Raw genomic sequence first — 22,365 nt, 5'->3', positions numbered from 1 at the left:
CCTGGGAGCATTTGGAGTGTCTGGACTGAATTTCCAGATAGGCCTGCAAAGAAGTTGTAATAACATTTCCATTGTCCATAAGCTTCCAGTTTTCTTCAAGCTCTGGGGCTCTCCTGGCATGGACAGCACTGCAAAAGCTGCCTGTGGCTGAGCCTTGTGGTTGGGCTTTTGCTCCATCCTGGCTGTTTCTGCAGCAGCTTTTCCCTTTGCTGGGCCCTGTTCCCTGTGGAGAAATCCTGGGATGCTGCAGCAGAGCTCAGTTCCTTGTGTTGGACCCAGGTCCTGAGCATCTGCCCCCTGCCAGCCCCTGGAGCTGTCGGGAAGGCCATGGAACAGCTCCAGGGCTGGAGCCCCTCTGCTCTGGAGCCAGGCTGGGAGAGCTGGGGGAGCTCACCTGGAGAGGAGAAGGCTCCAGGGAGAGCTCAGAGCCCCTGGCAGGGCCTGAAGGGGCTCCAGGAGAGCTGGAGAGGGACTGGGGACAAGGGATGGAGGGACAGGACACAGGGAATGGCTCCCAGTGCCAGAGGGCAGGGATGGATGGGAGATTGGGAAAAAAATTCTTCCTTGTGAAGATGGTGAGGCCCTGGCATAGGATGCCCAGAGAAGCTGTGGCTGCCCCTGGATCCCTGGAAGTGTCCAAGGCCAGGTTGGACAGGGCTTGGAGCAACCTGGGACAGTGGGAGGTGTCCCTGTCCATGGCAGGGGGTGGAACAAAGTGATCTTTAAGGTCTCTTCCAACCCAAACCATTCTAGGATTTCACAGCTGCACAAAACTGCACTGACAGATCCAACCTGAGGCTGAACTCCCATTTCTTGCACAGTGGAATTGGTGCTGAAGCCTCACCTGGGGCTGTTTCCCCTTCCCACCTGCCTTTGGCTGGTCCAGGCAGTCCTGGTGTAGGGACAGGTGAGGCCATTATCAGCTGCTCTCCTGCCACCAACCAGAGTGGGCAGAGGACAAAAGCTGCTCCTGCTGGTCCTGCTTGAGCAGAAGTGGCCTGAGCATTGTCTGCAGGAGCTGAGCTCAGGCCCAGACTCGGCTTTGCCCTGGCCATGACCTGACTGTGCTGGGACCAGGGCCATGAACTGCCCAGCTCTGTGGGCTGCTGCTCCCACTCCTGAGTGTCCAGCACCCAGGAATCACAGGGCCATCAGTCCTCCCCATCCCATATGTCACAAGAAATGGAGTGGGAGGGGTTGGTTCTTCTCCATTGTCTGTTCACAGCAGCCTGTGAACCATCAGGGCCTCTGGGCAGAGCCTGCTGGGCCCTTTCCCATCCCTGTCACTCTGACACTGCTTCACTTGAATAACTCCATCCTTCAAAAGACATCTTCCTGTGAGGAGCTTTGCATGCAGCAGGAATCCAGCACCTGCAGAAACATCCCCAGCACAGGAGCAGCCCTGAGCCAGGCTCACCCAAGAGGTTTACATGTACATAGAGGGATGTGTGTGTGTGTGTGTCGTGCAGGACTCCACCCCCTGCTCCCATGGAGATGCAGTTATTTTATGTAAGAGTATTTCTATTGCTTATTCCACTGCTGTATGACTGATTGCACTGTAACAGGTCTGGTCCTTGTGATGCTTCCAAGGCTGGAAATTCTTGTGTACTTTGCCCAGCACAGTGAAAAACCACACAGAAGTAACAGTCATAAATATACAACTTTAAAAAAATTACTGTTAAAGATTTATTGCAATAATACAATAAAATTTAGAAGAACCAAAAAACAAAAAACCAAAAAAACCAAACCATTTGTGTTTAGTTACATCTTAAGTCTGGAAGTTGTGAGAGGGGGGCCGTGAGTTTTCCCAGGTGAAAAAGCCACCCCGGATGTCCCACCTGAGACCCTGCACAGGCACCTGATTTTCAGCACAGGGCTGGGCCCCTGCAATCAGGCTCTTCCTTGGCAGCCCAAATTGGCCACCCCAGGTCACTGGTCACCACCAGCAGTCCCGGCCTGAACTGAAATTCCCGTGTTCATGCTACACAAAAAGTTTTGTAAACTCTCAGCTGGCTGCCTTCAAATATTTATAATTATGGATATTCCTGCCCTCCCTCCCTCACTCCCCCCCCCCCCAAATAACCTGGGAAACGAATCCTGGTGATTGCACTCAAGGTTTGGACACACACAATTCTTCCTCAGCTACACATGTGCAAAACACTTTTAGAAAAACCACCACAACCTTGTGTTTTGTTACAAAAAAAGGTTCCATGAAAAGCCCCACCCCAACACATTTGAACACCCTCACGGTGCCCTTGTGCACTCTCAGAGTATGACACGGTTGCAAATAAATTATTCTGGAAAACATGGATAGGAAGAATATGGCTTAGAAAAGTTATTGTGTTGGATTTTTTGTCCCTAAGTTCAGTGACAGTGCACGAAGCTGAGTCATGGCCCGACCTTCCAGGGCTCAAAGCACAAAGGCAGCAATGAAAAAGGGACTGAAATGCCTATTACAAAACAACAAAAAAAGGTATTTAGATGGTGGGGTCCAGTGCAAAATCCATGGGGAAGCAGAAGGGGCTGGGCTGTGAGCCCAGTTTCCAATACTGGCGTGTGCTGGTTGCTCAGAGCTGTGAGTGCTAAAGTGCTGTGAGCCAACAGAGCCCAGAGCCCAGCCTGGCAGCAGGGCTGGGGGCACTGGCCCCCATCAGCTGCAGCAGCCCAGGGGCCTGGGCTGCTCTCCTAAAACAAACCCAACTCTTGGAGCAGAGGAGCAGCAGGAGAGGCTGGCATTGTCTGACAACGTATGGAGTTAAGGGTCTTTGGTTTAAAAAAAAAAAAAAAGAGAAAAAGAAAAATGAGAAGAAACTACTGACAATAGATGCCCAGCTCAGGGCTAAAGAGAAGCAGCTGCCGTGGAGGGGTGGGTGGCACACGGGTGTCACTGTTCACACCTGGCTTCCCACCCCTCCTGGGTGGGGACAGGGGCAGCACTGGCCAGCCTGGAGAGGGAGAGAGAAATCCACCACAAAACACCCTGTGAGGTGGCTGGGAAAACCAGCCCTGGAGCTGGGATCAGGCAGGGATGTGGCCTCTGTCACCACACCCTCATCAGGAGCTGTGTCCCCACGAGCTGAGGGGCAGTGGCAGAAGTCCTCCCTCGTGGAGGGAGGGCAGGAGGCTCTTCCTTGGCTGGCCCTGTGGAGGAACTGTCCCAGCTCTAAATGTAAACGTTGGAAGCTCTGCTGAGCAAACCACCCGTGGGTGTCCCATCCTGCAAGGCAGAGGAAGAGGAGGAGCCCTTGCTCACCAAGTCACCATTCAGCACCCACCTCCTGGGGTTCCACGAGCCAGCTGTGCCAGGGGAACCAAACCAAAAACCAACTTCTTGGCAGTCAGTAAACAAACCCCACCATGAACAAACAATAAAATAGGGTTAAAAACACATGTAGTGTGGAGAGCAGGTGACTTCACCAAACTGGCTTGAAATGGGTTTTTTCTAATGCTAAAAAGTGGCAACATGGTGTGGTAACCGATGGATATTATTGCAACAATGCAATTCTGTATCAGCATCCAATGTGGGTCTAGCAAGAGAATGTCCAGTGTTTCTTTGGTGTATGGTATTAAGAGTACAGAGCCTGTGTGCCTCAGCACAACACAAAACTTCTACACCTGCCAATGGAAACAGCATGAAACAAGCCAGTTTTCTATGGCAAAACTGGGTAAAGATTCACAACCAAATCTAAACCAAGAGCAATTTGCTGTGTGAATTCCCTGTCCATGCTGATCGTTTGTATTAAAAATATGGCAACAGAGATTAGAAAACATGTTAAAAATGCATAATTTTCATGTCCTGAATGAAAAAAATTTAGAAATACGCATTTTTGCATTATGCAAGACAGATTTAAAACACACACACACAAAAAGGAAAACCCTGTAAGGAGTTAAGAAAGTGGGAACTGCATTTGCACCACTGTCCAGACTGCCCTGAGCAGCCTTCCCTGCGCTCACTCCGATCCAAACACTCCAAAATCTGTTTCTTCTTCAGAAAGTAGAGCTGGAGGTGGCTGGGTCCTTTGCCAATCCTCGATGCAGACAGAACCAAGACACGAAGTGCCCTCAGTTCCCTCGCAGGATCCGCCGGGAGCACGGAGCTAATTTACAAAACGGGGCCGTCACAGTCATCTTGGGGAAATAAAAAGGTTTTCTCCGGTTTACAAAACGGAAGTCTGACCTTTCCTTTGTTCCAGGCACTACTTAACTGAATAGGTAAAGGTTGACTACAGCCCAGGTGGGGAGGGGTTCCTGGCACAGCCCCCCGTGCCCGCTAGCGGTGCCCGGTGTAGGCCTTGAGCCACGAGGTGACCGAGGCGGCGGCGGACGAGATCATCCCGCCCGCGCTGCTGCTGGCGATGGGCTGGGACGCCTGGGTGCTCTGGCTCTGCAGCATCTCCACCTGCTGCGAGGGGATGTCACAGAACCTGGGGCTGGGCAGGTTCTCCCAGTCCGTGCCCAGGTCTGTCTCCTCGTCGCTCACGTGCTCGTCGCCGCTCTCGTCCGTCTCGCCCGCCGCGCTGGGCTCCACGAACTCCATGGAGTCCTCCAGGTCGGCGCTGATCTCGAAGGGGCCAGACCTGCGCGTGGGACACGGGGCCATCAGTGCCTCTGTCCTGCCACCCCACTGCAGCCTGCTCTGCCAGGGCACAGCAGAGATCGAGTGCCCTGCCTCCATCAGCTGGCAGAGGGAACTTGGTGTCACCCCCTTGGATGTAACACAAACACTTGGCCCAGGAAGGGACAGGGTTCCAGACCACGGAGCAGGAACGGTGGGAGAGCAGTTCTGCTCTGGCAGGGACAGAGAAAGCTACTGGTGATAACTCAGGGCTCCACTGGTGGGAATCTTGGCTTGATGTGGAGCAGCTTTAATTTCCAACACCAGCCCTGGCCAGGCCAAGAGAGCTCAGCTCTCTCAGGCTGTACCCTGCAACTCCCAGGTCTGGCACAACTAGAGAAACTTCAGAGTCTCATCAGTGAGACTTCCCCCTCTGCCCCGAGCAACACCTCAAGCTCTTTCTCACTCTGAGGTTGGCCAGACACTGGAACAGGCTGCCCAGAGAGGCTGAGGGGTCTCTCCTGGAGACACTCCAACCCCACCACACACAATCACAGAGTGGCTCAGGTTGGAAGTCACCACAGTGGCTCATCTGGTCTCATCTCCCTGCTCCAGCAGGATCATCCCAGGGCACAGGATTGGGTCTGGAATGAGTCACAGATGGCTCTGGAATGTCCCCAGTGAGGGAGGCTCCACACCCTCTCTGGTCTCTGCTCAGGGCTCGGTCACTGCACAGGGAAGTTCTTCCTCACATTCAGGTGGAACTTGTGGGCATCAGTTCCTGCTCGTTCCTCTGGTGCATTGCTGGGCCCCTGGAGCAGAGCCTGCTCTGTCTCTGAGCCCTCCCTGCAGACAGGGACAGACATGGCTGAGGGCCCCTCTCAGCTGGGACAGCCCCAGCTCCCTCAGCCTTTCCTGGGCCGGGAGATGCTCTGAGCAGGGCCATGGGCTGGATCCCCCGGGTCCTGCAGGGTCCCAGCTGTGCTGTGACTCAGAGTTCCCTGCTGCCACTGCCTGGTGGGAGAGGCGATTGCATCCAGCCCCATCCCACTGCTTTGGGCTGCCTGTATTCCATGGAAAAAGGTGGATTCCCCACAGCAAGCAGAGTCCCTGACAGAGTTCACTCCAAGCCACAAAACTGCCCTGTGAACGTGAGCAGGAATTTGATGGAATCATGGAATCATTTAGATTGGAAAAGACCCCCAAGATCACCAAGTCCCACCATTAAACACAGTAACCATTGAACACAGGCAAGAGTTTATCCAGCCTTGGTGGGAGAAGGAGCCTTAAGCAGTGATTTGTCATGGGAAATATTAATCCAGATAATTAAAGCTTGGTAAAATTATAAGCATATGAAAACAGCAGCATATAAAGGAGATTGTCAGGCAACCACAGGCTTAGGTACCTAAAGGAAAACAAAGAGAGCTGGTTGTTGCAAACTTTGCAGCCAGCTGAGAAATTAAAGGCAAACACTTCTCTTTCATAATCTGGAAAGCAGTGGGAGCGCTGCCTCCTGGCAAAGCCTTCTGCTTAATGAGGCAACACAAGAAGGAGTCATCAGGGTTGAGGCCAGAAGGGACCATTAGATCATCTCAAGTGACCTCCTCTCTAACAAAGGCCACTGAGTCCCACCCTTCTCCCTGTCCTGAGCCCAGCAACTCCTGCCTGATGACAGCATCCATCCCAGAAACTCATCCAGCCTTGAGAGGATGACAGAAGGAAACAGAATCCCCACCTTCATTCCTGTGGGTAATTAATGTCTCTGCTAAGTGCATGTGCCTCATTTCAACCAGCTCAGACTCTCTGCTCCCAGTGGTGTCTGTAAAGCCACCCAGCAGCCTGGTGGGTATTTTATCCAGCTCCCTGTAACCCCTTCTTTTACTCTCTGCACCCAGATGATGCATGGGGAGCTCTGTGACACCTGCACAGGTGCCCACTGCAGCCTTTGCACCCTTCAGAGCAGCTCCTTTCCTTTGAGGACACAGCTCTCCATCCTCTGGCTATTTCCAGCACTCTATTTCAGGCAGCAAGCACAGATTTTTTTGTCCAAAATCTTTGTAAGATTTTGCTCCCCATGTCTGTGGGCTGACTCAGTAGGGATGTATCCAGAGAACACAAGGAAGTGGGAACAGGCAGCTCCTCTTAGTGGCACTGCAGGTTTTTGAATAAAACCAGATCCATACAAGAGAACAAAGCAGAAAAGCAGATTTCAGAACATCACTCGCTGTGTTTAAGGGGGGAATAAAACACCAGGCACATCAAACAAATATTTGTAGACTGTCTTGGGCACAAGTGACTTGTGTCTGTCTGGGTTAACCCAATGGGGAAATCAGTGTTGTTTGCTTTCTTATATTTAACTTGTTAAAAAAAGAAATAAATAATTAAACCCGGTGTGTGCATGCCAGAACTGATGTTCTTTTCATCACGTTCTAAGCTAAGAGAACAGTTGTCTTTAATCTTAATTTACATATAAATGAGTATTATTTAAAGGGTCAGCTTTGGTCTAGGCAGTTCATTGACTGGAAGCATTCTGGGAAAGGTTTGCCTGGGATTCTTTTCAGGGTTTGTATTTCTGGATGCTCTCAGGAATTTGCATGTTGGCAAGGCGTGGGCAGGGTCACACTTGGAGCAGGGCAAAGCTGCCTGGCATTTGTGCTGCTGTTCCCTGGAGGGAAGGAGTTCCTGCTCCTGGGTGTAGGGGAATGAGTCCATCATCAGCTGCAAAGCCTCCAGCTGAGCCTGCCATAGGCAGAAGCACAGCAAACACACGTCTGTGAAATTTAACTCCCTACTCAGGAGCCCCCTTTTCTGTCCAGTCTTTCCTCCTTGCCCTGATTTCTGTGCTGAGGACTGATCTAGGCACAGCAGAAGAGAATTTCCCTCACAAGTGACAAGGCAAAGGCATCAATTCCAAAGGGATTCAGCCACAGGAGAGTTCATACTTTGCTTTTCTTACCTGCCCAAGTTCTCGGTGTCTGGGCTGACCAGGTACATGAGGTTCCTGAGGGTATGCAGGGGGTGCAACAGATCTAAATTTACATGCTGACATGGGAAAGAGAAAGAGAAACAAAAAAAAAAAAAAAAACAAAAAAAACCCCATGATCAGGTCCTGAAGGAAACCAGCAGGCACAGCTGATATTTCAAAAGCAATTTAAAGATATGAAATGTGCATCCCCCTACCTGAGAGAAGCAGAGGTGAAGGATATTAGCATTCAGCTTCTTCACTGCCCGTGTGAACCTGTGTCTGCTGAGATTCTCTCCACAGAATTCACTGTTAAAACACCACACACACAAAAACACACAGAAAACAAAATGCTCTGAAAATACACTTACTGGAGGCATCAGCATTCCATGCCCTGGCTTCCCAACAAATCCTGGAGTAAAAATCCTTGCAGCAAGCACTTGTTCAAAGCCTACAGCCAGTTCTAGAGTGCTGAGGAGATTAATTTTAAACCCAGCAGGACTGTGAGCATTTTATCAGTGCCCTGGCCTCACCAGTTTCCACAGGACAGGTGGTGTGAACTGTAGGGAACTCAGATCCACCTGAGCCAAACTGTTTCAGATCTTCTTCAAAATCTTGCATCATTTCCTGTTCCCAACCTTTTCCTTCTGTGAGGGCTGAACACCCAAACAGAGAAACACCCAAAATCAGAGAACCACAGAATGGTTTGGGTTGGAAGGGACTTTCAGATCATCTGGTTCCAACCCCTCCACTCCCCAAGCCACAGGGTGGGAAAAAAAAGCTGAAACTCTAGACAACTTTTGTGCCCTCACTTTGACAACCACTATTTTAAAGCACTTAAAAGAATCTCAGCAGCACATCTGGGACCTCTGGGAGTCTGAGCAGGTCTGCAGCTCCTTCTGTGCAGATCCCAGCTGCTCCACACAGACACCAAAATTCCAACAGTGCTCTTCATCCCTTATGGGGTTTACTCCTAGGTTTTTTTATGCCATTGGGAATGACACTGCTGCCATGTCATATTACAGCACTTGTCCTACAGCACAGGAGGCAGCAGAGCTGTTCAAGAGCTGCTGGACTGGGCTGGAATTTTGTGAAGCACAGTGGGATCCAATGAAATGAAAAGTGCCATTTGTGCACTGCCATATTTCATCTCTCATTTGAGGATGCTGAATATGTCAATTAGAGAGGTGGTATTTTCAACTCTGATGTCTGGACTCCCTCTCAGGAAGTAAAAAAGGATGGAGGGACTGTTAACTGTGGTCTAAAATCCTGCTAGCCCTCCCCTCAAACAGCACAAAAATCCACAAGCCACCTATGCTATCAAAAGCTGTTCCAATTCATGACTTTATTCCTCAAACTAATCTAAGGTCACAGATTGCCCTGCTGTGTTTTTACTTGCCTGTTGCAGAGCTTCTTGGGAAGATTTACATCAAGTATGAGAGACAAAGTGTTAACGAGCTGAGTTGCATAGCACAATGCAGCACTGATGGTATGAGCAGGGTTATTATGTTCCATATCTGAAAGAAATAAAAACAACATGAAATCCTTGTTTTAAATGAAGTCTTGGTGGGTGTGTTAATATGTTCCTGGAGTCTACTCTGGAATATGTCATTTCTAAGTATGGAGAACAGCCTGAATCTAGCAATCACTTCCAGTGAAATCTGTCAGAAGTTGGAAGAAAATAGTAATTCTTGGAATTCCTGTTAAGATGATGACATGTGAACTGTGTCAAAACTGTGAATAATTAACTTTCTCTATTTCATTGTGCTGTGCATCCCAGTGAGCATTTCATGCAAAAGAAGATTTCAGCAGACTAGTCATAAAATCACAGAATGGTTTGGGTTGGAAGGGACCTTAAAGACCACCCAGTTCCAACTGGGCAGGGAATCTTCTCCTAAAATCCCTATTCTGGCATTTATTTCTGACTCAGGCTGAGAACAAATGGACCAGTCTAGTGCTCCTCAGTGCCTTCTGCTGGCACCCAAACTCTCCCAGCTGCCTAAAACCAGGCCTTGCCCCTTACCAGGTCCCTGTGTAGTCTTCTTCTCCTCCACCCAGTTGTAGTAAGCAGAGTAGTCCCCGTTGTTGGGGAGGATGATCCAGGGCCCCGTGATGCTGATGCTGGTGTCCCCGTTGTGGTCGTCACACACCCATCTCCCAGACAGGTACGTGGTCCTCCGTGCCTCTGCCAGCTTGCTCACAGTGCTGGAGGTCATGGCATTGTCACTCTCTGAGGACACGTCTGCTGGGTCCCTGCAGGGCCCAGAGGGGTTGGAAAGAAGTGGTTGGGAATGGAATCAAACACACACTTGGCAGGCACTGAGCCAGGTTTCACCCAGGGCAAAGTGCTTGTAGCAACGCTCCTGTAAAAGTCCTCAGTCCCAAAACTACTTTCATTTGTTCTGGAGTTTTTATTTAGCTGTTTTTGTAGAATCCAGGAATGGTTTGAGTTGGAAAGGACCTTGTGGACCACTTCTGCAAAACTCTTCATTCCCAAAACTACTTTCATTTTCTCTGGATTTTTAATACCTGTTTTTGTAGAATCTTAGAAAGGTTTGGGTTGGAAGGGACACCTCATCTCATTCCACCCTGCCATGGGCAGGAACACCTTCTACTAGACCAGAATGCTCCAAGCCCTGTCCAGCCTGACCCTGAACACTTCCAGGCCTGGGGAAATCCATATTTTAAGGAAGTTTAAAATATAAAACTTCCTGGACATGCAGCTCATTTCTCTCAGTGGGGAGATGCAAACACCTCCAGATTCAGATTCTTTCATCCTAGACCCCTACCTGTGGGCGAGAACACAACTCCTCCTCCTCCTCCCCACAGACCCACCTACCTCAGACTGACAAAACTCCCTTCTGGGTGCCTAAAACCAAGCACAATGATCCCAAAAGGACAAGCCTGCCATACCTCATGCTTGTCTTCACCTCCTCCATGGGGAAGATGACCGAGGTCAGCTCCAGGATGTGCGCGCGCCGCAGGTTGGCCAGGTGCTCGTACTGCGTTTTCAGGTCGTAGGTTTTTTTCTCCACCAGGTCTCCCAGCTTCCTGTTGTGCTTCTGGATCTTCTCCTTCTTCTCCTGGTGCCTCTGAGCCCTGCGATAATGCTTCTGGTTCTCCTCTTTAATCCTCAGCAGCCCCTCTGTGTCTGTGAGAACAGCAGCAGATGTTATCCCTTGGAAAAGGAGCTGGGAAGTGCTTGTAGGAAAAGCTTGAGAAAAGCTTTATTAATATTTATGGAAAACAAGATCTATGGCAGCTTGAAACAGAAAACCCTGCTCAACTATTAACTTCTTCCAGCTGCTCAGTGGCACAACTTTTTAATCTCCTCTGGAGATCTCCAAAGAGATTGCAACTGGGATTATTCTTTCCCTATCTTTTACCCAGCTATTTCTGGATTTGGAGCACAAAAGCCAAGATTTCCCAGTTTAATGAAACTCCTGAGGTAATCATTCTGACAGAAATAGCCTGACTGTACATGTTTGCATCGTGCTGGCCAAAGAAGCCCTGCCCTGCTTGCAGCCAAAATCAAGTGCAGATAGCATCTTCATTCACCAGTCCTGGCACCTGTGCTGCTGGTAGTGTGGGTTATTTGGGATTCTCTCATGGATGTGCTCTCACAGCACTTGGATCCCAACAGTGCAGGCTCCTTGTTCCCACAGGGAACACTGGCTATCTCCCTTTCCACTCACAAATGGGAATTGTGCTCATGGGCTGAAGTGCTGCAACTGCCTGGATTCATTCCACGTGTGAGGCACACTGAGGCTTGGAAAAACACCCTGCAAGAGCATCTTGAAGCATCCAAGGCTGATATTAGAGACCTTTTGCAATCTTGATGATCCCAAAATCTGCTAATTCAGATATAAAATCAGTGCCTGCAGTAATGAGAGTCAGCCACCTCTGTCTTTTAAAAGCACAGGGAAAGATTTCTTGTGCTCTCCCAAAATACATGTTTAAAACTCTCCCTGTGCCCTAGTTTGAAGTGTGCCTGTCCCTGCAGACACAGAGGCTGCTCTCTCTGAACATCAGGAATTATTTCCAGTCATCTGATCTGCTGCAATCCGTGGTGTGTCTGGTAGGAAGGAAGATCTGGTATGTGGGAGATGCAAAGTCCCAAATTAAAGGAGGTGAGAAAAGCTCCTCCATGAAGATAAGAACTAATAATCCTCAGGTTTATATAATATAAATAAGTGACCCCTGTTAGAGGGGCAGTAGAAAAATCCACTTTTCTCTGAGCAATGCCAGAATCCCTATGTGTCAGCTGTAATCCCCTTTCCTTTAAGCAGTCCTGTAACATCAACAGAAAATCAATTAACACTTGCAGTCATAGTCCCAAATTCTCCCTTTGCAAAACAAACAGGAGACAGGACAAGGAGGAAAAGGTCCAGCTGTTCAATTTTCACATTCATGTTTGACTTGAAAGGCTACTTTTTCAGAGTGAACTCCCTTCCCTGCAGGTCCAACAGCAATTATTTGGGAGCAGGGGAGACACTGCACTGAAATTTCCTCTTCAGCAGTCCCAGTGCACAGACAACTGTCCTGCCCCCTGCACAGCAACTCTGCTTCATGAGGTGATTACAAATCTGTGCCCAGGAGTATTTCAGGACCACTGTGTCCCACACACCTGCACTGCCTGATAAATGCAAGCCCAGGCACACTGATCTCTGCCCAGAAAGCTCTGCCAGGGATTTGCAAGCCTGTCTCCTTGAACTGTTCTGCACAGAAAGAAGGCAAACACACAGATTTTAAAACATTATTTTAAGCACCACCAATTACTGAGGTCTCCAGGAGAGTCAACTCCAAAAGCAGGAACCCAGTGTTCTAGAAATGGTTTTCATTTCAAAAAATTAAATATGCCACATCCAAGAGGAGAGAAACAACCTTTTCACAATTTTTAATGTGGACCAAAAGTGACTAAGTTGGATCCTGATCTGCTGGCTACTCACAGCTAGAATTTTTGGTCTCTCTCCAAAAGCAACTGTGCTAATAGGTTAGTTGGGCAATAGTCAGCTCAGTTTTTAGGTTACATCTAATCAAATTCACTGTGAATCAAGAGAAGTTGCAAAAGTTGCAGATAATAAATTCCACAGAAGAGTGGGGAAATGGAGAACTCAACTCCCTGGTTGGTCCTAACACTCTGCCACCTCCAGAGCAGAGCATTTTGAGAAGAGTGACTAATTCCTTAAAGTCACATTGATTTCCTCTTCTCCTTTCTTCACAGGCAAAAGACAAAAAGTCATAATCTAATCTCCATAACAATAATCTTCTACCCACTGAAAAGCTGGTTTTTCTTCAACTTCCTCCTCTCTAAACCAAACACGAATTTTCTTAGCTGTTCTATTTAATTTCCAATGCTCAAACTTTCCTCAGAAGATTTGTATCTTTCTTAAATTGTTTAAATTGGACACCAGGCTTCCACTGAAGCAACAGCAATACCTGGCACAGCAGGATAACTGCCTCCATCTTAAATACAGCACTTATATCAGTTAACCCAGAAAGAGGCCTGAACCTTTCTGGAGCAGCACAAGATTGATAATTTTTATTTAATTTGCAATTCCCCAGATCCCTTCCTGCCAAATCTCACCACCATCCCCCATTCTGGGTTTATGTTTCTCTTTACAACAATGTGTACCCTGATTTTGTCCTTTTCAGATGATGCTGTCTATTTATCTGCATGATTCTGAACTTGGTCCTGGTCTCCACAGAAGTCATTTCACCATTCCACTCTCTATTCTACTGAGCTATTATGGGAAATACTGACAGGAACTGGGCCAGGAACTGGCTCCTGCTGAGCTCCACCTGTCTCACCTCCTCAGCTTGACCAGTGCCACCACTCTTTGAATGAAGCTTTTCTAACCTTTTGTGATGACCTTGCAGGGGTTACACCCAGAGCAAATTTTGTTTGCTCACAAGACAGTGAGCAAGTTTCAGGCAGTGCCCAAATCCAAGTTAGGTGCAGCTTCTGCTTCATCCTCCACTGCACCTCTGGATCCTCAGATGAGGGATTGATTTGACATGAATATCATGACACAAATAACAAAGCATGGATTTGACAAGAATACCACAACTAAGTGATGGCTATTTTTACCCACCTTACCTGTCAGTTACCAGCAGAGCCCCCTAGGTCTGTGACAGGATGCCTGTGCCATCACTTTGAGGTTCTGCCTTGCTGCACCCTTTGAAAGCAGGTACTGTTCTCAGCTTCCTCACACACCCTCACATGTTCCCAAATGCTCCACAGACCACCTCAGCTTGTTCCTCGGTTTCCATAAAGCAAATTAATGTGTAGATGTCTGTTTCCTTTCCTTAGCCTGGAGTCCTCTCATGATGTTAAACTTAACCTGGCTAAGCAGCTGATCCCATTTTCTTTGCAGGAAGATGAAGCAAAGGCAGCAGTGAATGGATGCCTCAGACTTCTCTGCACTGTTATTGCTCTCTTTCCTGTTAACTAACACACTTTCCTGCCCCCTCACCTTTTCTTTATCATCCACTTATTATTGTTACTATCCATCCTCCTTTTTAATTGAAAATAATTTTGCATCTCAGCCTTTTTGATTTTTCACCCCATGCCTGTGCTAATCCTTTATGACTCTTCTCAGGTTCTGCCTCTTCTTCCACTCTCTGTATGGCTCCTCTTGAATTTCAAGCCATAAAAATATCCCAGATTCAATCAATATGCTTCTGAATATGCTTCCTCTGCTTCCCTTGCATGTAGGTTGTAAGGAGAGCTGAATATTCTCTTCTGAAAATGACCCTGCAAATTGAGTGTAAAACAATCTAATGGGTTTCAAAGACTGAAGTTTCTGAATGGAGCCTACACCTAAATTCAGTCACTCTTGCTCAAGTAGGATTTTAGGATTTTCAGACAGGTGTGGGTTAAAATTCAGCAGTTTCAGGAAATTTGTGACAGCTGCAGAGCTGTTTGCTCCTCCTTATCAAGAGGAAGTGATCAGAAACACTACACTGAATAAAGCCATCTCTAGGGACACAGCCAGAGTCACAGGCTGCTAACTCTTAAAGCTGCTGCAAAACCATCTCCATCCAGCTGAATAATGTCTGCTGTTTGCTAATTAAAACCCAAGCATAAAAAGGCCAAAATCCACTCAGTGATTTGCCTTCAAGTTGATTTAGGAAGCGACTGTTTGGAAATTCACCATTTTTTAAAAAACTAACACTCAAATTCACCTCAATTGATTTTTCACTCTAAGGCACGGGGAGTTTTTCCACATCACAAAAGCACAGGCATTACTCACGTCTTGTCATTTCATCATTTTCTTTGCAAATGGTCTGTTTCAGCTGCTCAATCCTCATCTTGCAAGACATTATTTTCCATCTCTGAAAAAGAACATTCAGCAACTCTAGGGCACAAACAACTTCAAACATGCTGAACTAATGATTAACAGGAAAGCCAGCAGCTTTACTGCAAAAAGTAGCAGGATGCTCTTGAATGGATCAAACAACTAAATATTTCATGCAGTGTTTTGTGCACAGAAGAATGCCACAAACAAAACGAGTGCTTAGTATAAAGTCAATTGGTAAAATAAGTTATTGAACAAATATCTAGTGAGAGATCAAAAAGTCAGACAGCTTGGAACACTCTGCTGGCAGAGCCCATTCCAGTTTTGCTTACAACAGGCTCTAAGGGAAAGCAGCACAATGCCCTCAAGGTAAACTGTAACTTTAAACTATGAGATCTAGGAATTCAGAGAGTTTAAAAACCATGAGACACTCAGAGCAACTCACCAGCTGATCAGTTATTTCTTTCCCTTCCATGGCCTTCAAAACACTAGAGGAAAAACATGATTGAAAGTTTTATGACTATCTGGACTTCATCTGTCTGCAGCAACAGTGTGTTAAAAGAGACTGTTTCCTTTTATGAGATCTCTTAGCTTTTATATCAATTTAATAAATACAACTTACTGTTTTTGGAATTCTCTCTGTTTGGTTTTAAGATGCATCAGCCTTTCTTTCTTGTCTGAAAACCTGGAAGAGATTAAATTCTTTTATTGATATTTTGCACAATTACAGCACTGTAAGTTGTCTGAAAAAGATAATAAAAATGAAGCTTGGGGATTCTCCAAACCTCAGCTATCTGTCTTGATCTGGGGAAGTTAATGGCTAAATGTGCAAAACTCTTGCAGAATTCTAGAGCATGAGTCTCACTGGAATTGCAACAGAGCCTCTAAGCTGGAGAAACATCAGAGTGTTGAACTATCAAACAAATAGCAAATTACTGCTGTTTCTAGATTTATAGCTTAGCAAGAGCAGTATTTTGTATGTTACAAAAAACATGGAGTACTTTAAAAACCTTCAGTCACTGGATAAATTAATAGTACTACCCCACATAGCCCATGACCCAAATATGTGCTTCAGCTGCTCCAGCTCCACTGGACTTCAGGATATGGGAACTGATCAGAAAGGAATTTTTGCAGGACTCATCATCCTGGGTTTTCATCCTTTGAGTATACAGAAAAGCCACGTTCTGCCCCCCCTTACTGTTCCACAATTCATTCCATGTTTCTCTGCAACACACAGAATTGATGATTTCATCATACCAGAGCTGTGATATTTGCAGATGCTTCATCCCTGGAAGTGTTCTAGGCCAGGCAGGATGGGGCATGAAGGTGCCCCTGCCCATGACAGGAGTTGGAACTAGATGGTCCTTAAGGTCCCTTCCAACCCAAACCATGTGATTTTACCTTCATTTTGTGGACATTTATGCTTTATTTAGAAAGAATAGTACACTAAGCCTTGACAGGATGACATCTTGAATTTCCCTCTCTGTTACTCTGTGGATTTGATTTCAGGTAAAACTTCAAAATGCTTCACTTTTTTCCTTGAAGTGCTGAAATCTGAAAGCTTGGTGACTACCTTTGGATTCAGAGCATGTGTAACCACCCTCCCACACGACATTAGCATTAAAACAACAAAACCACTGGCTGCTGCTTTTGTAGTCAAGCAAAAGAATCTGTTTTCCTTCCAAAACAAACCAAAACCAAATGCAGGTGCTTGGCACAAAAGCCAGAGGCCACACGTGAGCTGGAGGAATGTGGTGCAACTGGAGCCCAGCTGCTCAGCCCAGCTCATCCCCTCTTCCTGTGTGTCCTCACCCCAGAAGTCACCCTGGAAATGACAAAAGGCCCTGCATGAGCCTCCTGTTTACCACAGAGCAGAGCACACCTACTGCACCCCGACCTTTGGCTGCCACCAAAAATCCCCTGGCCCAGAAACACAGAGCTCAGCTGGGACCCAGGGAGAGCGCTGGGGTAATCTGGCAATTCTTGGTTCCTGAGCTGGACTCATGGGCACAGACCCTGACTGAACAGAATCACCCAATTCCTGTCCATCACAGCAGCAAAAAGCTGAATGATCTGTCAAAGAACAGAGGAATAAATGAAGTTCTGGCTGTGGAGGGAAGACAGAAGTATTTGTGGAAGCCTGCAGAAATCCCAGCTCACCACGCGCTTCTGCAGCGATGTCAAACAGCTCCTACCAAATCCTCCAGCAGCTTCCTCCTAAGCAAACATTTCCACTGCTTTATATAGCTCTGATTTCAACTGCACTGCATCCTGCAACTCCTTCTTCTTTATATATCTTTAGCCTTTCAATTTGGCAAAGAAGCAAAACTTGGGATGAATTATTATAGGAACTCCCATAAAATGTAAACTGAGAGGAGAGAACATCTTGAATTACCCATGAAATGTTTCTCTTTCCTCAAGTCTTATCACATTAAGGTGAGATCTTCTGTGGTTGCCTGGCTTATTTCCACATGTTCATGATTAGAGAGAAGCAACCAGAGAGAGGGGCTTCCTAATCTACATGAGTTGATTAATGCTGAAGGAGCTGAGGGCACTAAATTCAGTATAACTCCCCTGCTGAAAAAATCACTATTCCTAACCAGAACCCATAGCTTGGAGAAATTAGCCAGGCTCAGACATCACAATTACACCATCTTTGGCTTTTGCCATCTGCAGATACACAAAGCAAAGCAATTCAGCAGTCTGGGAATCACACTCTGAGAATTTATGCACACAACAGGCTGGAGAACACTCCCAGGAGGAAGAAGAACCTCTGAGCTGAGACCAACATCAAGATGCCAGCTTGGCTTTTGAATACACAACACATTACTCATGAAAGGAAGGATGGCAGTGACTGTTCTACTGGAGGACTTCTGGACTACTCATCCTTAATTGTAGCTCTCCTTAAATAATTAATCTTAACAGTTCCTCAGTCTCTCCCCCTCACAGATATGGGGTGTGATTTTTGCCAGACAGATGAAAAACTTTTACTGTAGCTCTTCTAAAACTTAGCTTACAAAATAGTCCCATGAAATCTGAAATAATTAGAACATGAAATTGTTTGTCTTCATATAAGGAAAATTCACAGGAAAATTCTAAAAATAAACAACTGTTGGATACAAGGAGTAATGCTTGGTTTCTCTCTATTTAACCAGGAAGATAATGATCCTTTTCCCCCCATCTGTAACACTTCAAAAAGACAAACGGGAGGCCCAAGTGCCCCCAAACACTTCCACATTCTGAATTTCTCACACTGAGCCACTCAGCAAAGCCCTTGCCATGACATTCCTCCAGCAGTGGCTGATCTAAAATTAACCCAGGCACTACTAGAAGGCATAAAATAAATAAATAAACAACGATGGCTATAAACACCAGCAAAGGCACCCAGTGAACTGCACCTGTCCCTGCATGGCTCTGCCCTGTTGCTGCCTGGGCACCATTTCAAACATCTCCCCCTCTCCCAGGGTTCACATCACAAGAAATTCAGAGACACCCACGAAGAGCTAACAAAGAAAACTGACCTCTTCCCCACTCTTAAATCAGTCATTCCAAATATTAATTAGAGAATGCAAACAAAATGTTTCAGGCACAGTTTAAACATAATCCCATTATCCTCAAACCCCAAGCTTTTGTTCCTACACAGAGTTCCTGCAGCCACTGCAGAGTTCCTGCAGCCACAATATTTAGGTTGTTAACATTGTGTTATTCACACAGATGTGCTGTACCTTTAATTAATTAAAATAAATTTGCCATTTCTAATGAATTGCACTACTGCAATAAATCATGGAAAAGTTCTGAGCAGCAGGAGAAACAAAGCCTGGGGAAATGGAGTGTGTAGGGAGGCCCCAGGTTAATACAACAGCAGTGACCCCCAGAGATGGAACTGTGATCTCCAGGCAGAGAAGGGGGAAAAAATGAAATGAGTAGAGATTTAATCCTTGCAGTTAAAAAACACAAGGTAAATATACAGGAGCCTTTTTAGCCACAGACAAATGGGGCAGTGAAAGCTTCTCAGGAGGATGCAGCGACAACTGTCAGACAGAAAAGCTGATCCTGTCTCATGTGAGAAGATAAAGAGGGTTTTCTCTTACACTGCTGCTTCTGGTACTTGGGCTAAAGCTGCTTCTTTATGACTTCATTTTCCTGATGGGCAGAGACTTCTTAAGCCCTGGTTAATACAAAACAACAGGGCTTCAACTCTAACAAAGGCTACAATTGAATTTCTATAATTAAACCTGACATTAGCCAAAAAACTTAAGGCTGCAAAAGAGACAGGAAAAAAACCAAACTTAGTTTATATTCCAAGCTCCATATCCAACCTTTTAATAGAATCTGCAGAAAACCCCAAGCAGTCTCACACAGCTACACGTTTTCCACCTATTTTAGACAGGCTAAATCTAGTTTGTGGTTCTCCAACACAGCTTTTTTACATTAAAAAAGGGAACAGACAGACAGACTTTAGTGACAGACTAAAGTCTGAGTTCTGCAAGCTGACTCACACTGGCTGACAGCATTTCCCCACTCCCGTGGATGTTGGTGGGTGAAAGGCACCACTGTCCCCTTGTTCCTGGGGACACAAGGAGCCTTTGGAGCGAGGACACGGCCACCCCACACACCAGTGGCTGCTTCCCAAAATAGCCCCAGGAATCGCTCCCAACAGCTGCTAACGAGGGACCAGGAACACGGTGCCAGCCAAGACTCAGAGCCGTTCCAGACATGGCCCTGAGGACTTTTGAATAATCTGGGATGGACAGCAGCGCTGGAGGAGCCATCTGAGTCACTCCATGAGGAAATTTGTTTATGGGCACAGCGCTCATCCAGGGAGAGCCAGTGCCCCAAAAGGAGCAGCATGGCACACCATCAACTCAAGTGGATACTTTTTTTGTCCACATTTATGGGTATACACACAAGAAAATGTTTATTTTCTTTCTCATGCGCCTTCCTAATTTTGCTTAACGATTTAGAAAACTACTATTTCAAGGAGTGTTGACGAAAAGAGGTAACCCGTTTGAAATAACACTGCACAGCTCTCTGTGCCCTGAACTGCCTGGAGCTTCTGTGCCTACATCGACACGGACACATCTGCACCTGACCGAGTGAAACTCGGGGTGACTCCTTTATTATTATTATTAAAAATATTATTATTTCAAGGCTCGTAGAGAGGGTGCTGCTGTGTCCGCCCCCAGCCCCGGGATGGGCCCGGCAGCACCCGGAGCGTTCCCCACCCACACCCTGAGCCCCCCGAACCCCGGGACAGCAGGGAAGGGGCACAACCCGGCTCCCATGCCCGGCCCCGAGGCACAGGGACCCGCAGCAGGGCAGGGAGAGCCCGCCCCGCTCCCCTCAGCGCCGCCGGTACCTCTCGGAGTCGCGCCCGTCGAAGAAGACGAAGTCGCCGCTCTGCACGCACTTGGCGCAGGTGAGGCGGCGGCGCGTAGTGTTGCAGAGCGGGCACCGCTCCACCGCCACGTAGAGACCCTCGGCGTCCTCCTCGGCGCCCCGCAGAGCCCCGGGCCCGGCCGCGCTGCCCCCGCCCGGCCCCGCGGGCTGCGGCCGGCGGCCGCTGGGAGCCGCCATGTTGGGGCCGCGGGTCACGTGGGACGCTGTTGCCGGGCAGGGCATTGTGGGAAGGGGCGCTGAGGCGGCGGGCGGGAGCGGGGGGAGGGCTTGGAGTGGGCCACGCTCCGCCGGGAAAATCCTGATTTTTAATAGAAACTGCGCCCTTTGCCTTCTGCAGGAGGAAAGAGAGCACCGCTGGGATCGGCCCAGGGCGATGGGGGTGTTGTATTCCGGTTCGTGGGGCTTCACAGCGGGTAGCCGTAGCATAACCTGGCAGTAACGCTGCTGTGGGGACTGCGGCTCCCAGCGAAAGCACGGCCGTATATTTACGGTAACTTCAAAATCGCTTTGTCCAGGCGGCAAATACCGATGCACATCCTGAAACCGGCTCAGAGGGAGGTTGCCTCAACCCAGCCTCCATGGTGGAGCGAGGATGGGGAGTTAAATACACAGGATGAAGGAGGATTGAGGAGAAGGGACCTTAAAAATCAACCAGTGCCAAGCTCCTGACCTTTAAAGGAACACCTTCCACTAGCCCAGGTTGCTCCAAGCCCTGTCCAGCCTGGCCTTGGACACGTCCAGGGATCCAGGGGCAGCCCCAGCTTCTCTGGGCACCCTGTGCCAGGTGCTCCCCACCCCTTTTCTGAGTAAAAAAGTTTTTCCTGCTAACTAATATTTCCTAATAGGAGCCTATTCTCAGTTTGAAATAATTTCCTCTTCTGTCTGTAGGCAATGAGAGGAGACGGAGTCCACAGAAGACAGAATAACTTCAGCAATATCCCCATATGCCTCTTCCCCCAACAAAGCCACAACTGCAACAACACATTAGCCTACCTTTTTTTTTTTTTCAAGAGCAATTCCCAGCCTACCCAGCCTACATTTCCCCCCTTCCCAGTGTTATCAAACACTAAGCAGGAACAGCACTGTGAAGGTAGAATCAAGATACCAAGATTGTTGTTTTTAAGACAAGAGTTACCATAGCAAACATTAACTTAATCAGTAGCTCAGTGAAAAGGCACAGAGCCCATTTCTTATCTCTAAGGCTTTATCTGTACTTCTAAAGAACACTAATTTTACCACTGAAATCATGTGGCAAGCTCTTAAGAAAAACGTGATTTCTCGAAGAGGGCTCATCTTAGATAAACTTTTTTTACCCCCCCCAGCACCTCAATAAAACCAGGGTGTTTTCATTTACAAAAGATTATTCTAACTGAAACTCATCAGCTGCTACTGCAGCTACAGTGCAAATAAAAGTCCAGCCCATGGCTGTGGAAAGTCTCCAACGTTAGAAAGCAAACAGCAAAGTAAGCCCGTGTTTAAAATAGATTTGAGTGTGGAAATCCACAGTTTGACAGAGAAACTGATAACAGCTAAGACCAGCTTATCATGAGGAAGTGCACAAAGTTTTTCAAAGTTTGCAGGGAGATAGATATAAAACCACTTGTGAGAGACACAAAACAGATACAGAAGATGAAGTCACACCCTCACCGAATCAGAAATAAACTTTTGTGGCAGCAAAACTCAGCCCAGCAAGACCCTGTTCTGAGTTGAGCTGAGTATTTCCAGCAAGGACCGAGGAGGATTTTGGCCTGGGTTACACTTAAGTCATCTAAGAGCAACCTCTAGTGGTGTTTGCAGACAGGTACCAACACCTTCAGGAGGGAAGGACACAGCAGAACTGTTCTGGCTTGCTTCCAGGGGCTTTCCAGAGCAGCCATGGGACCAGCTCTGTACTGTTCCTGCTCCCTGCACCACACTGAGCAGGACACCTTCTGAAAAGAAAGGCTTGAGTTCAAACCAAGTACAGGAAACCTCATTGCTTTTGCTCCAAAATTACCAAATTACTGCCATTGGCTGAACTCTGGTTAAATAGCACAGATAATTAAGTCATGAGCATCCAAGATTTTTGTATTTTCCTCAAATTCGTTTTTAACAGAGTTCCAAACAACATGTTTTTGTCTGCACCAAACTCCCATCATCTGAGGGAG

At 47.4% G+C, this 22,365-nt stretch overlaps 1 protein-coding gene across 1 annotated transcript; it reads right to left on the bottom strand.

Moving 5' to 3' along the window:
- Window positions 1-1,654: 1,654 nt before the first annotated feature.
- Window positions 1,655-20,401, bottom strand: ATG14 (autophagy related 14). Its single transcript, XM_009101632.4, has 10 exons — window positions 20,178-20,401; window positions 15,441-15,503; window positions 15,264-15,306; window positions 14,774-14,855; window positions 10,431-10,668; window positions 9,541-9,770; window positions 8,917-9,034; window positions 7,736-7,826; window positions 7,512-7,597; window positions 1,655-4,577 (listed from the first exon to the last, which is right to left on the bottom strand). The coding sequence occupies exons 1-10, from the start codon at window positions 20,393-20,395 to the stop codon at window positions 4,271-4,273; spliced, it is 1,476 nt and encodes a 491-aa protein (XP_009099880.2). The 5' UTR covers window positions 20,396-20,401; the 3' UTR covers window positions 1,655-4,270.
- Window positions 20,402-22,365: the final 1,964 nt, after the last annotated feature.

Source organism: Serinus canaria, chromosome 5, assembly GCF_022539315.1.
Source record: "Serinus canaria isolate serCan28SL12 chromosome 5, serCan2020, whole genome shotgun sequence".
NCBI classification, from domain to species: Eukaryota; Metazoa; Chordata; class Aves; order Passeriformes; family Fringillidae; genus Serinus; species Serinus canaria.
The sequence above is the reverse complement of the archived record's forward strand: the minus strand, read 5'-3'. Positions and strand labels throughout refer to the sequence as shown.